Consider the following 14,934-nt stretch of genomic DNA (forward strand, 5'->3'; position numbering starts at 1 on the left):
CTCCCAGCTGAGTTATATCAAAAACTGGTGATCACACAGTCCTATTGTCGCCCAATAGGTAGCACGCTCCATCGGATCAATACTGGTTTCAAATCAAGCATATGCAATTCGTATAAAAGTTTCACATATAAAACATACGGTTCAATTAATAAGCAATATAAAATAATTGCTTAAATAAATACTTTAAAAGCAAATCATATAAACTCACTGAAAACGCTTATCCAAAAATACGTCGGGGCTTTAGAACGTCAAGCTTCCCGAACTCCTGGTCCAGCTCCTTCTTGCCTCGCTGGATCTAAAACAATTTCAAAACATTTGACTCACATCAGAATCCTATTCTAAGATTGACTCTAGACTCAAGATTCGACACATTTTACTTTCATTAATCGTCGTGCTTCTCACGCATACTCCGATAAACGGTATTAACCTCGTTTATGGATCGTATAACATTTCTAATTCAATTCGCATTTAACCCCGTTAGGTTAACCATAACGCTAATCGATCATTTACTATTTGATTTCCAATTCTCGGTATGTGCGTATAACAAACGGGTGTTCAACTAATTCAATCGGATACGAAGATCGGGGAGGTGCACGTTCGTGTAGGAGGGTACACGGTCGTGTACCTTGATGGTACACGTTCGTGTACCTTGGTACACGGTCGTGTACCACATGTTGGTACACGTTCGTGTACCTTGGTACACATTCGTGTACCATTGATGGTACACGTTCGTGTACCACAAGTACACGATCGTGTACTGTCGTGCACGATCTCCCGGAATCGATTTCCGGGGTTTCCGACCTGCTAAATACGTAAAAACGCTCCAAACTCAACCAAAACGCATATTCTAAGCTCAAAACGTTATATATCAATCCTAAACTCGATAAAACGATAAAATCGTTTCGTGGCCTAAAACTTTGAATCGATATAACTCAAAATATAATCAACGAAACGGTAAAACGTCAAGCTTACCGTGATTCGCCTCGTGAATACGATCAATTCGAGCTATTAAACGTCGAAAATGGACGAGAAACGGAATCGAGCGACGGAACGATACGGTATCGCCGTTTGTAAGAAATGAAACGAAAAAGGAGAAGAAGGCTCTGATCCCTTCTTTCATTCATCTCAATCTTATATATATCCTGGCTAAAGTACGCTTTGGTCCTTGAAACTTTTCAAAAGTTTCAATTTAATCCAAAACTTATTCAATTAATCTTTCTATTAATTCAAATACGTATTATTTATCTCCGAATAAATAATACTAACTTAAAATATAGATTTTCATCGAAAATCCTCCAATTTCTATTTTCGGGCTTAATTGGCTAATTTGCACTTTAGCCCCTAAACTTTGAAAATTTACAATTTAGCCCCAAAATGTATCCACATCCAAATTTTCAAAATTAATTCCTTTAATCCCGCTAATTGACTCATTAAATTTTATTCTTAAATTTCTGATATAATTAAATTAAATTCTCCTTAATTTAATTTATCGGAAATCACGACACGTGGCACGACGTAATTATCTTAAAATATTTTGGGGTATTACACAAACGAAGCCAATAAATACACTAGTAATGATATATCACGTATGTACGAACGATCAAAGAGAGCGGGAGGAGAGTCACTGGTAATCAAAGAAGAGGTAGAAGGAAGAAAGATACGACGGATAATTGTAGATCTTAGAGCAGGGACTAATATTGCGACATGGGACGCTTATAGGAGCTCAGGGGGAAGCATGATAGATAAAGTTGCAGCTAAAAGAAGTCAGAGGAACGGAAGAAGTAAGGCCGCACTCGATGGGCACTACCATCATTTGACTACTTCTCAATAGCAATGAAGGAAAAGGGAAAGCAGTCACCACTTTGTTTCACATTGTAGATAGGAAACTATCCTACAACATGATACTAGGCCGACCATTCATGTACGAGTCGGGAGCAGTGACCGATATCCAAAATTTGAGGATAATGCTCCTTACAACAAACGGAACACTCGTGATAGCTATAGATTTGAAAGAGGAAGAAGCATGTAACAAAATCTGCCGTGGCAGAACTCTTACTGACAGACGAGATACTCAACCTTTCATGTGAATAACTCATGTCATAACCAATCAGAGATACAGAGAATTGGGAAGTTTTCCCAGAAAAGCTAGTAAAATTCGGGATCAGATTTTCTAAACCCACGAAGGAGGCCATTAAAAAGGTACTCAAGAAAGTCCACACGACCTTCTCAATTAAGGCTTCAGAGATAAAAGGAGTAGATCTGGGAATTGCTTGTCATGAATTGAACGTGGATCTAATGATAAAGCTTCTCGATCTCCTCCGTGATTCCACTCGGAAAACAACATAAGGCAATCGCGGAGGAGACGGAAAAGTTTTGCAATGTTGGTCGCTGCTCTAGGATCTACAATTATCCACCGTATGTTTTTTCCTTCTGCCTCTGCTTTGATTACCAGTCACTCTCTTCCGGCTTCTCTTTACTCGTTCATACATACATGATATATCGTTACTAGTGCTATTTGTTTGCTCCATTTGTACCACTTGGAAGATACCTCCATATATGCTTTTTGAGATATTTTGTCGATGGTTGTCTTGATGTTTCCATATGGTCCATCCTTTGGTTTACTGGTTCAATTAGTCATTCCGGTTTTCACCAATAGAATTATTTTTGAGAGTTTGTATTCTCACAAATGGCGCCACATGACGGATCTAAGAACACATGAGCGGCTAGTCATGTATCCTGTTGTTTGGTCCTTTCTGAAAGGTAAATAGGAATATGAATTTTTGGCACGGATCCAGATCCACTATGATGTTCAAGTCTGTAAAGGTATAATGGTATATGATTGTGTTAATTATAAGGAATAAAATTATACAACACAACCGTTGCGCCATGTCATTCGCGCAACAAACCAATAGTGCGTTAGCCATATGAACTTTTTAATGATTAAAAATATAAATACTCATTAGCTTGTTGTAAATATGTGATGGACAAACATTAAATGGAATAAACACACTATTAGTAGAATGGTGTGAAATCTTTGGTTATAAAATTAAAGTTGAGATCTATTTTTGCTACTAATTAAAAAAAGAGAAAAAAGTTGAGGGATGTGAGTGAAAATTAGCCAAAAAACGTGCAAAGGAAAGAACTCAACAAGTGTTAGTTTTCTTAGTTGATTCCAATCGTCTTCCTCTTCATCTTCTACATAAGTCCCAAATTGTCAAAACCCAACAAATTAATCAAATAAAACCCTCTTCACTTCTCCAGATTCGATCTCTCAATTGCAAAATAGTCAGAAAAACAATGGCAAAACTTTCAGTTTTCATTTACATTACATTAGCACTTCTCTTAATCATACTAATCTCCCACTCCCCAACTAAACCCTCATCTACCTCCCTCCGCAACCAGCACCGCCGTCTAAAGCTCCGCTCCAATTTCACATTCTCCGACCAAACTAATCCACTCCACCAACACCACGACCCTATTCCGTTCGACCCTCTCGTCGCCGACATAGAGCGCCGCCGTGAAGACAGGCACTGGGAGAAGCATTACTTCGAGAATGCCCATCCTGAAACCCTTAAAGAAACAGACCAGCATGAAGTTCACTCTGCTCCTGGTCATGAGTCCCAGCCTGAGTGGGAGGATTTTATGGATGCTGAGGATTATTTGAATGATGAGGAGAAATTTAATGTTACTAGCAGGTTTAATTTTGGCTTAATTTTTTGAATCAATTTTTTTAAAAAACTGTTTATAATAGCTTGTTGATTGGTTGGTTATGGTGATGTAGGTTGTTGCTGCTGTTTCCCAAGATTGATGTGGATCCAGTTGATGGATTTGTGACTGAGCATGAGCTGACTGAGTGGAATTTGGAGCAGTCTCAGCGGGAAGTTATGCATAGGACTCAGAGAGAGATGGATGTTCATGATAAAAATCATGATGGTTTTATTTCGTTTTCTGAGTATGAAGCTCCTAGCTGGGTTCATAATTCAGGTCTTTATAATTTGACTTTTGTCAAAAAATTTAGTATGATTTGTGATTCACTGCCTCTGATTTAATGCAATCTTAATCATGTAGTGTAAAGCTCTTGCAGCTTATGTTTTGCCTGTTTGAAATGTGTGATTTGTCTTGATGCTCCGGTGGACCGTACCCTTTTTGATAAACGGAAAAAAAATGTTTGAATCACCTACAGCGTTATACCAACTTGCCATCATGTATTGTTCTTAATCTCTGAAGTTTTCGAATTTATAGTAATCCTCTTGCCTTCCAACGTTATGATTCTTTGCTTACGCGAAGTTAATTGGTAGATTTATGCAGAAATACTATTTTCCGGGATAAGGTTATATGTTTTCATACTTTAAACTGAATTGTTCGTTTTTTTAGGGTTTCTGCTATTGCCCCTTCTCGTATTTTAAAGTAATTAGTAAGAGGTTTCATGAGCCATTTGAACCTTGTTTAATGATTTTTTCTACTTAACAGATAATAATACTTTTGGCTATGATATGGGCTGGTGGAAGGAAGGACATTTTAATGCATCAGATGCAGATGGAGATGGGCTTTTGAATATAACAGAGTTCAATGAGTGAGCTCCTACTTAATTTCCAAGTCTTATTTTTAGCTTTTTCTGATTGATGCTTCTATTTATCTCTAATTATTCTCTATGATCATTTTAGCTTTCTGCATCCAGCTGACAGCAAAAACCCAAAGCTACTACAGTGGTTGTGCATGGAGGAAGTAAGGTGACTTAAGCTACATTAGTTTCCCATCTCAAGGAGTTTGACTAGTCCTTTCTTCTTGTACCTATATGCTCATAAATAGCCTTGGGGACGGTCATTTTGTTTAGTAGCTTTTTAAGTTCCTTTTTTTGTTGAATTTTAGTAGTATCACAAGGAAAGATAAATCTAGCTCTTGTATTTTGTTTGTTTTAAAATTAAGCACATAGAACTACCTTAATCCAGCTTACTGTGATAAATTTGGGTATGCAAAAAAAACTTGATAATAGAAACATGAAGAATTATCAGGACCAAAATGTCATGATGTAGATCTGAAGTAAAATTATGATGCCCCTTCTCTGTTGAGTTCATTCTGTTGCTGTCCTGTTCTACCTATCTATGATGTGATATCATTTGTCATTGTACTTGATCCTTGTTTTTAGTTCACTGGATTTGATTAACTTACTGATCGCTGGCGTCATGTCATCAGGGAAAGAGATTCTGACAAAGATGGGAAAGTTAATTTTAAAGAATTCTTTCATGGACTATTTGACTTAGTGAGAAATTATGATGAAGAAAGTCAGAACTCTTCGCATCCTGCTGATGATTCTATGGAGGCCCCAGCTAAGGTCTTGTTTGCTCAATTAGACAAAGATGGCGACGGGTACCCTTCTGTAATCTATTTATGTATCACTATCATCATTCTAGAAGAATTTTAGAAGATTATTATAAATCATTGTTTTTTTTTTGCGTTTCTTTGAGTAGATATATGTCGCATGTCGAAATGCTACCTATAATTGGGAAACTTCATCCATCAGAGCGCTACTATGCAAAACAACAAGCAGATTACATCATAACACAGGTACTGCAAAGAGCTTTTACATTAGAACGATTGTGGATCTATCAATTTGTGGTTTATCTTTTCAGTGACTGTATGTAAATATACATGTGAGGTAACTTATGTATATGTTCCCAACATGAGAAAAAAGAAAGAGTTCCTGTAGGGCTAGCTCTTCTATTATTGAGTCGTTCAGAGAGTTAACTAGCTTATCTCCTAGACTAATGGATCATTGAATTTTTAGCTTCCCGTGTGAGAAGTTTTATCTAGATCTTTACACCCTTTTGCCACATTGTGTCCTTTAAAGCAGTCATTGTATTTTGGTTGAAATGGCATATGGATTCTTGAGTAGAAGAAACTCAATGATCATGTAAACATATTAGTTTAATTCAGATATATTAGATGTTACAGGAGAAGGAACTCAATGATCATATAGATGTATTAAGCTCTGTTAGATATATTAGATTTTACAGGAGAACTCGATGACCATATAGTTGCATTAAGTAATCTTGCCGTTGACTATTTATGTTGCTATTGATTACAGAATCTGCTAAAGTGTGAGTAAAACATGTTGCAGGCTGATACAAATAAAGATGGGCGACTATCATTGACAGAGATGATCGAGAACCCATACGTATTCTATAGCGCTATTTTCAGCGACGAAGACGAAGACGATTATGATTTCCATGACGAGTTCCGTTAGTATGTAACCCCGACGCTCCTTATTTCTTCATAACTTTGTTTTGTTGATCATACTGTGTGTTTGATTAGTAAAAGCTGTATGTATTTGATGCTTAGTATAGTTACCAACTACATGCAGGCCACGAAGAACAGAAAAAATCCGGCAAGAATTTTGTGCATGATAGAAGTAGTATGGATTACGAGAAGGGTTACGCAAGTTGGTGAAGGTGGAGCTCCAAAGTATCAGAACACCTGCTGAATTATTGTGCGATGATGCATTTGGTCTTTGTAGATGTGTCTGATACTGCAAGCTCAAATACTCTGGCAGATTACGAGGTGCTCTGCCCATACAAGAATGCAAACTGCCCCTGCGAAATAGGGGACAGTAATTGGAAAATCAAGATATTAGATTAGTTTTAGAAGAATTGAGTATTCTATTTCTTTTTTCTCAATTTGTGATATAAAATACTGTTCTTTTTCTCAAAGTTAGATTCAAATTTAAAGTAAGATTCGAACCCGACCTAAGATACACGGCGAGGGTCCTTTACAACTAGATTATCCTCCAATATGTGATATAAAATTGATTTTATGTAGGCTGAATTCATTATAAACAACAAAATTGTTGAAGATACAGCTGCTAATCCATTATGTGTTTAAAGAATCAAACAAAACCGGTTTGTTCAACTAATTTAACCGTAAATCAGTAAAAATCGAATGTTTACCGTAACAACCAATTAATTTTTACAAATTGAATTTTCTTTCTAAAATTATAAACTGTTTATCTATGAAATGTAATTATATTTTTACTATTATAAGAGAATATGTATGCAATATAAATTTATTTACATATATAGTATATCTATATCTATATCTATACTTCTATATCTATACTATATATAAAAGCACGGATGGGACAGACAAATTTACTGAATAATCCTTTTCAGTTTACTACTAAATAAAGTTTTTATAGTCATTAACTAATTAGTTATTTAATTAATCACTATTGTAATTAAAATTCTAATTAGAATAGGTAGCTAAATTATCTCCAATTGAGTTTTTAGTATGTAAAATATAATTAAATTGTCTCCAAATTAATAGAAATACCTATCTTTTAGTTTGATTGAACCACAAAATTAAAATAATGTAGTCAATATAATATTATTTAAATTTCTATCTTATTATTTTCTAAAGATATTATTAATAAAATTAAATTAATTATTTAATTATTATTATTATAAAACCAAAAGAAGAATAAATTCAGTATGGAAAAAAATTTAATAACCGAATATATTATGTTTACTTTTTCAAAAATTCTTAACAAATTTAATATTAATTATAAGTAAAAAAATTAATATAATGATAATAAATTTACTAATATGTTTATTGACGAGTTACGTTAACAAATAAATAGATACTAGAAATTAAACTCAGGTTTAGTAACAATCGAAATTTGAAGTTCATAATGATTTCCAATTGGGAAAATAGATTACAATCAGCTCAAATAATTACGCAGAGCCTTTTTTACGTTTTCCGTCTACTTTATCTTCCTCGTCATCGGACGTATCAATTTGGTCGCCGTCAGAAATATAATCGTCGTCGTCATCGGAAGGAGGAGAAGGATCGAGACGAGCAGCGTCCTGCGCCCATCGAATTATCTTCTCTACCTCGTCATCATCGTCATTATCATCACCGTCGGCTAGAGCGGCGCTAGTGGCAGCATAATTAGATGAGGAAGAAGAGGCGGTGGTGGCTTTGAGAGCAGCGAATCTAGCTAGTAGATCGTCTTGATTAGGAGGAGGAGTTGTGGGTTTTGTGGAGGATTGAAAATGAATTGGAGTTTTAGCAGAAGGAGGAGGCGGCGGAGATTTGAGAGCTTGAAATCGACGGTGGAGATGAGGGGAGAGAGTAGGGTGAGTTGTATGTGAATCGACGGACATCTTTAGAAGCAATTCATCTTGGGCAGCCTCCAGCAATTTCTCTACTTCGTCTTCGGTCTTCATCTCTATCAGAATAAACCAAGAAATACGATGCTTTTATATGCTAATAATCGAATTATAATTTGAAATGATTTTTACAGTATATTTTTATTTTTTAGCCCATCTCCATATGTATTTAAAAATTAGTCGATTTAATCAAAATTATACTAAGTAATATTCTTATTAAATAATTGATGTGTTATCTTTTTAATGTATTTTTATTAATTAATTATTTTAAATAATTCACGGAATTCATATAAAATTATTTTTATTATTAAAATTATCAAAAAGTATTGATTTGTTATTATCAAAATTGTGACCAGTTTCGTTCAATTGATTAACATTAATTCAATTAAGTGTATTTAAGATATTTATATAGTCGATTATTTTTAAAAATTGGAAACAAGTTAATAATTTAAAATGCGTAAAATAAAGAAAAAAGTCTAATTTTTGTGGATGGAAAGTATGATTTTTTTTTCTGATTCAAATAAATTGAATTTCACTATGTTTCTAAAGTTCACAGAAAAAATGATCCGGAGTTACCGTTGATTTCTAGTAAAAGAAATTGACCGACCGATCCAGTTCAATTTTAAAAATATTGTTTAAAACGGTGTTTTAAAAACCAGATCAAATAACCCTATTTAATTGATTTGACTACAATCAAAGTCCGATTTGGTTCAATTCTTATTAAAAAAAAATTAATTATAATTCAACCATTTTAATATGAAAATACATAAAAATTGATGAACTGCCAATGAACTATAGCTCAAATGGTAAGCAAACTGCTAGCTTGTGAGTTCAAATCTCAACACAAGCGCCCCCCTTCCCAATTATCCAAAAAAACAAGTTGAACTATTTAATCATTAAAATATTTAAGTCTGGTTAAATTTTTATGATTACAATTTTTTTTCTTAGCTATAAAAGCTCATATGAAATGTAGTATTTTCTTTTACTCTTATTGAAGCAGTGGTGATTAAACTGTTGCAACCACCGGTTAGATTTTTAGAACAATAATTCGAATCCCATATGGCCTACAAACTAACTCAGCTCTACTTATCAAGGCTCATTTTATTTCTCAAATTCTGTTGCCAAAGGGATTTCTTAAAAAATATTAAATTAGTAACAATGACAACACATGAGTTGTGCTATCCATACAGTCATCTCATTCTCTGCAATCAAATACCTTTATTTATCAAAGGCTCCCATCCCTATCTCTAATTGAATTTCAAGTAAATAAAACAGTGTACGAACCTCTCCTGTCAAAATAGATTGCTTTGCTCCCCAATAAACATTGCCAATGCAAATGACTACTGAAATAAGCCTAATTGTACTGTTTTGCGGCCACAAATAAATAATATTATCTAAAGACGGGTACAAAACATAAACTTCAAGTTTGCTGCTTGCCACTAGACTTTAGTCTTTATACCAAAATATTCGTTCAGCAACCATTGAAGTCTTCCATTTCCAATTCTAATTCAATTCAATTAACCAACTGTCAATCCAAATCCAAATTTGTAGTCTTTCTTCTTATGATCCAACTGCAAAAAATCATAATTCGATTCAACTCTTCTTGTTAATGCCTCAATCCATTTTACAAGTACGACTATAGAACAAAATTTTCAGAGTAGAGTATTGTGGTTCACTTACCTCTGCAGACAGAATAAAATTGAGACCCATATTCAACCGCTCTTCCAAGAAAGCTGATGTGCATCCATTCGAATCGATTTTCCCTCTTAATCGAGCCTGATGCAACCGCAAAAGTAGGGTTTTTAATAAAACTATTCATTTACTTAACGTCTTTAAATCAGAATTTGTATTCAGTCGCGTGCATAAGACGGCCAACAGGAAAGATATTGATTGAATAATAGGTATCCGTAAAGTACAATTTTTGCTGAATATCATATTTTACTTGTATTGCCTACTTTCGTATCAGTCACCAGTTACCACCACTACAACCTCACTACAGGCTGTAACTAAAGTGCCAAAACAACGGTTAAAAGCTGCAGGTAATTTTATATTAGAGATTTGGTCTCAATCTCTCATCACTCCTGAGCCAAAATGTCCTGTGTGCTCATTCTGACAGCTGACAAAAATATATCACAATGTGGTGCGTTTATTTTATCACAATGGACATATTAAACCATGACTTAGCACAGTCACATAACAGGATTCGAAAGATCTATCAGCTGCTAGAAATTGGATGACCCGCCAATTTCTCACCATTCCATCAATGTTAGAGCCACATACAAGAGTAAATTTAGACAAAGAATGCCGAAATGGTAAGCACAGATTTCCAAGAGCTTGCATTAAGTATACAAACTAATACTTACTTGTCTGAGGATGTAATCATAACCAACACTAGCTGTCACATCTCTGGACATGTAGTTGTACATGAGGTCTGTCGCCATTGAGACCTTGACAAATAGAGAAGAGTAAGCATTATAGTTAAACAAAAATTATAGCCATCAGGAGAAACTTCACCACCTTTTCAGAAATCTTCTGAACATAGCTCAAAGCAACCATCCCAGTGCTAGCAACTTGCCCAGTTCCAACCTAAAGGGTACATGGTACAGCTTGATCAAAGCAAGAAATGTATGAGCGCAAAGTAAAAAAGGAAACGGGGACCTACCAATCGCCGAGTAAGAAATAAGATCTTTCCTATAAAACATTTTTTTTGCATGCAAGCATAAGAAATTGATCTTTCCTATAAACATCTAATTCCGTGTGCATGCACATGTGGAGCCAATAGCTAAGTCAGTTTAACCTGGTCCTGCATGTCGACTTATGACAACTTCTAAGTGCAGATTATACAGAAAATGGACCACCAGATAGAATGGTAGAACCTGCAGCAGTTGTGCATTTACAAAATCTGAATCTAGGTCTACTTATTTTTTTCTCTATCTTAAATCATATCTCATGCATTATGCAAGCATTCAGTGCTTGTCTTCAAACTTTTGTGACAGGAAATTCAAGGTCCATGTCTTAGAGTGTGTGTTGTAAGAAGAAAAAGCTAAGGTGTCCAATTTAGCTACAGATTGATAAATTGTTAGACAGCTGAATCGATGTTATTACAATATATATACATCAAACATGTGATTGAGGATGAAAGTCGGCTGATTACCATCTTATCATTCTCGTACCGAGCAGCATATCCAACACCAGATTTTCTATGCTGACCAGCCCAAAATACTTCACCACCCATAGACATATGTGGGGTCACGCTCTACATTAAATATGAACCATCAATGAAAAAATAAAAAGAAATACAGAGGTATAAAGATCAATTTAATTTTATCAACAACCATGATACATATTTGGATCAGCAAGGGGTTGTTTGGTTTTCCAAATTTTGGAGGGATTGAAAATGGAAATGAGAATAACTTCCATTATTTATGTTTAATTGAAATAAATTACATGAGAATGGGAATGAGGTTCCCCCATCAATAGGTATCACCCATTACCATTTCCCCAATGATATCAACTCAAATTTTCCTGATTTTCAAACAACATATTAAATCATTCATTCATATTTGCATTCCATTCAGACTTTGAACCAAACGGACCCTAGGAACAATGAATATCAAGCAAAATTAAACCGAGTAAAAGAAGATACAGTGTCACGCAGCAGAAAGAAAGAAAAAATAAACAGATTACCATAAAATTAATAGCATATAGGCACACTAAGAGATGGAACTGATGACACAAAAAATTACCACAAAGAATCACAAATTTATACATTGTTTGTTTTCATCTATTACAACTATTACAATACTTCAATCAGATCATATACCTGAATGTAACTGGCTCCAAACAAGGCACCATTTCCTAATTGCAGCTGGGTCCTATAATCTTTGCCCTGTGGAAGGCAGTACTATGTCAAAACAAAAACAAGAAAGAAAAGCAACATAATAGAAAAAGTAAATGGATCAATATAACTACATAATTACCCAGCATATATGAGTTCTCTTAATCAGACATAAGATGAACCTCAAAGGTTCAATTCATTTCATATACACCTTTAAAAACTGCAGAGAGCCAAATATAAGGCATTCCAACTGGGCCGACTTTCCATTAGATGGTAACATCCTATTAGGAACTCTTCCAATCCAAATACTTAATTCAGAATGATTGTACAGATATAATTAATAAAATTTTAACATTCATGGTAACTATACATCACAAAAAATTGCAAAAAATAACTTAACCTATTAAGAAATTAGATTCATATCAAGTTGAGGCATTTGTTTATGACATGATAAGTTCAGTTTTTCTTTTTTATACGTATGTTTAAATTGAAGACATCAAAAGCTTTGCTGAAAAATCAGAAAAAATTAACAGTTTGTAGAACAGGTAGAGATACATTCGAGTGATGACAGCAATCTGAATGAAAATGTCACCAATTGAAAACACACCAACAACAGGCATAATGAGTATAGGGAGTATGAACCAAAAATCATAGACTCATAAGTGGAATGTCAAAAGAACAAGCGCAAATCAGCTCAATTCGCATAGATGATAGCATCATAACACCCCTTACCCACCCAATAAAAAGTAGATGGAAGGAATGTCCATGTGAGCAAATATCACATTAGTTTTGACGTGAGAATAAGTAAGCATACAAGTACATCTAACAAAAGGAATTAAGAGAGTTCACCTTATAATCAAAGTTGAACATGGCATGAGACATATGGGGCTCACTTGTAAGCTGTGTGGACAAGAAATTAAGAACAGTTAACTTGCTTGAAAACAAGACCTTCCTATAACTAAAATAAAAGGGGAAGACAATTTTTTAATACAAATCCAAAGAGAATAAAAATAACATTTATTTTACCTGAGCGTTAGCCTTCAAAGTAAGATCATCAGTCAAATCACACTTTACTCTGGCATTTAGTCTCCCATCCGTCATCAACCTTCCGAAAAGCATCAACTACAAAGACCACTTTAATAATCTTAGTGTATTGACAGGGAATTATAAGGATACAATAATTCCAAAAGATTTATTAATAAGAAGGTTTTTAAAGAGTTGATTACTACCTTAGGGTCTATAAAGTTGGCACCAAACTCATAATGAGCAGTGGGGATTTTGATGACTTCTGCAGACTGAGAAGGAAGTTCCATAGGCCCCATAAATACACTGATAAGACCCATTATTGCCAAGAAACGAAGGAGAAATTTGTCAGACAAGAAACAAAAGAAATTCTGACAGGCGACTGGCCAGGAAAACTAAATAAGGGAAAGCAACCTGTGACTCAAAGAAAATCTCTGATTGAGTCCTTTAGTAAAATCAAAACGCATCCCCTCAAAAAACTCTGGCTTTAAAGACACTGCAAAACAAAATATCAAAATCAATAATTTGAATGACAAATAGGTGCAATGCATTCAACTTCAAAAAAAAAAAAACCAAAGTTTTGGATTGCAAATGAGAGGAATACATTCACCTTCAAAGAAACACTAATCAAACTCAAAACTTCTGGGTAAAAAATTATGAGAACTTAAACTCATTAAGGATGTTATCTACCAAACACAAAACGCTGGAGGAACCATACGAGCATGGAAGTTTACATTCTTTTCTATTTTGACAGATTTTATCACAATACTGGCACGTAAGAGTTTAGCATAACCTCATTTAAGTAAACAAGTGCAACCCCAATTCGGATAATGGAATTTTTTTTAAAACTACGGAAGTATGAAACTAATAACTGCATAAATAAATTCTTCCCGTAACAGTAATTGTAACACATCCTCGCACCTATACAAAGATCGGATGCATTCCTTTGAATCAACATTTTAAAAGCATAGCAACTAGTAATTAGCAATGAAGAAGCCATTTTTACATAAAAACGGGCAAATAAAATGGAGAACAAATTAGGGTTTTAAAGCAAGTGATATATATATATTGAAAAACCATAGACAAAATAGCAACATATATATACAGATCGAAAACCACTGTAGCTAACAATTAACAAATAAATAAACAATCAACGAATTGAACAATGGAAAAAGAGAGAGAGATTACTGAGAGCTTCGCGATGGAGTTCTTCATAAGGAATAGGGCACGGAAGATTCATGTAATCTACTGGTTTTTTACTGTCATCGGCGTTCTTGTTGTCACTGACAGGTGAAGGAGGTGCAATCCCCGCCATTGTAGCAGCAGCAGCAGCACTACTTTGGTCTTAAAATTCGATGACTGAGAAATTGAATCAATGAACTTTGAGGAATGGGTAGCGGAGAGAGAGTGGCTGGCTGTGTTTGGGGTTTATGAAAGGGTTTTATTATGTGACCTAGCTTCACTTTTCTTCCTCTTCTTTCAATTTTCCATTTTTTGCTTTTTTTAAAAAAAATCAAAAAATAAAATTGATAATTTAATGTCACATATAAATAATTTTTAGAGGAAAGATAAAAATAAAACTTAAATCATGATAAAAAAAAAAATTAAAAGGATAATAATTATTTACTGAGTTTAGATCCGACGTACAACCCCCATGACGTTTTAAAAAGTCAGTTGTTTTTCCCTGGACATTTAATCAAATTCACAATTTAAATCTTTTTTCTTTTAAAAAAATCTATAAAATCATTTTACAAAATTAAAGGATATTAATAAACAGTATACTTACGGTTATGTATATGGATTTTTAATTATCATTTGGAGTTTAAAGAAAACAAAATTAAAATTATATTGAACTTAATTTTTAACATAAAAGTCGACTAAAGGAATTTTTAACAATAAAATTCTTTG

The 14,934-nt window shown here is 34.2% G+C and overlaps 3 protein-coding genes across 4 annotated transcripts; 1 reads left to right on the forward strand and 2 right to left on the reverse strand.

Moving 5' to 3' along the window:
- The first annotated feature begins 3,161 nt into the window (after positions 1-3,161).
- Positions 3,162-6,775, forward strand: LOC126682880 (uncharacterized). 2 transcript variants are annotated; one of them, XM_050378647.2, is made up of 8 exons: positions 3,162-3,695; positions 3,782-3,984; positions 4,471-4,573; positions 4,665-4,730; positions 5,194-5,367; positions 5,469-5,565; positions 6,119-6,247; positions 6,362-6,775. In XM_050378647.2, exons 1-7 carry the CDS (start codon positions 3,298-3,300, stop codon positions 6,242-6,244), a joined length of 1,167 nt encoding a protein of 388 aa, XP_050234604.1. In that variant the 5' UTR covers positions 3,162-3,297; the 3' UTR covers positions 6,245-6,247; positions 6,362-6,775. The 2 variants fall into 2 exon arrangements, with proteins under 2 accessions (XP_050234604.1, XP_050234605.1); XM_050378648.2 differs by having other exon boundaries at positions 6,119-6,243.
- An 843-nt stretch (positions 6,776-7,618) lies between these two features.
- Positions 7,619-8,248, reverse strand: LOC126682284 (uncharacterized). Its single transcript, XM_050377896.2, has one exon. The coding sequence runs from the start codon at positions 8,220-8,222 to the stop codon at positions 7,728-7,730; it is 495 nt and encodes a 164-aa protein (XP_050233853.1). The 5' UTR covers positions 8,223-8,248; the 3' UTR covers positions 7,619-7,727.
- A 1,003-nt stretch (positions 8,249-9,251) lies between these two features.
- LOC126682653 (mitochondrial import receptor subunit TOM40-1) lies at positions 9,252-14,490 on the reverse strand. Its single transcript, XM_050378393.2, has 11 exons — positions 14,215-14,490; positions 13,441-13,522; positions 13,233-13,332; positions 13,030-13,125; positions 12,853-12,903; positions 11,989-12,054; positions 11,320-11,421; positions 10,683-10,751; positions 10,529-10,612; positions 9,846-9,941; positions 9,252-9,736 (listed from the first exon to the last, which is right to left on the reverse strand). Exons 1-11 carry the CDS (start codon positions 14,339-14,341, stop codon positions 9,683-9,685), a joined length of 927 nt encoding a protein of 308 aa, XP_050234350.1. The 5' UTR covers positions 14,342-14,490; the 3' UTR covers positions 9,252-9,682.
- Between the last annotated feature and the right edge of the window lie 444 nt (positions 14,491-14,934).

The sequence above is a fragment of the Mercurialis annua genome, linkage group LG5 (assembly GCF_937616625.2).
Source record: "Mercurialis annua linkage group LG5, ddMerAnnu1.2, whole genome shotgun sequence".
Taxonomy (NCBI): domain Eukaryota; kingdom Viridiplantae; phylum Streptophyta; class Magnoliopsida; order Malpighiales; family Euphorbiaceae; genus Mercurialis; species Mercurialis annua.

Coding starts and splice junctions, on each gene's coding strand:
- LOC126682880 (XM_050378647.2), top strand. CDS start 3,298: ATGGCAAAACTTTCAGTTTTCATTTACATTACATTAGCACTTCTCTTA. Junction 4,574..4,664: donor AATATAACAGAGTTCAATGA/GTGAGCTCCTAC, acceptor TGATCATTTTAG/CTTTCTGCATCCAGCTGACA. Junction 5,368..5,468: donor TTAGACAAAGATGGCGACGG/GTACCCTTCTGT, acceptor TTCTTTGAGTAG/ATATATGTCGCATGTCGAAA.
- LOC126682284 (XM_050377896.2), bottom strand. CDS start 8,222: ATGAAGACCGAAGACGAAGTAGAGAAATTGCTGGAGGCTGCCCAAGAT.
- LOC126682653 (XM_050378393.2), bottom strand. CDS start 14,341: ATGGCGGGGATTGCACCTCCTTCACCTGTCAGTGACAACAAGAACGCC. Junction 10,613..10,682: donor TTCAGAAGATTTCTGAAAAG/GTGGTGAAGTTT, acceptor CTATTTGTCAAG/GTCTCAATGGCGACAGACCT. Junction 9,942..10,528: donor ATGATTACATCCTCAGACAA/GTAAGTATTAGT, acceptor CGGTTGCATCAG/GCTCGATTAAGAGGGAAAAT.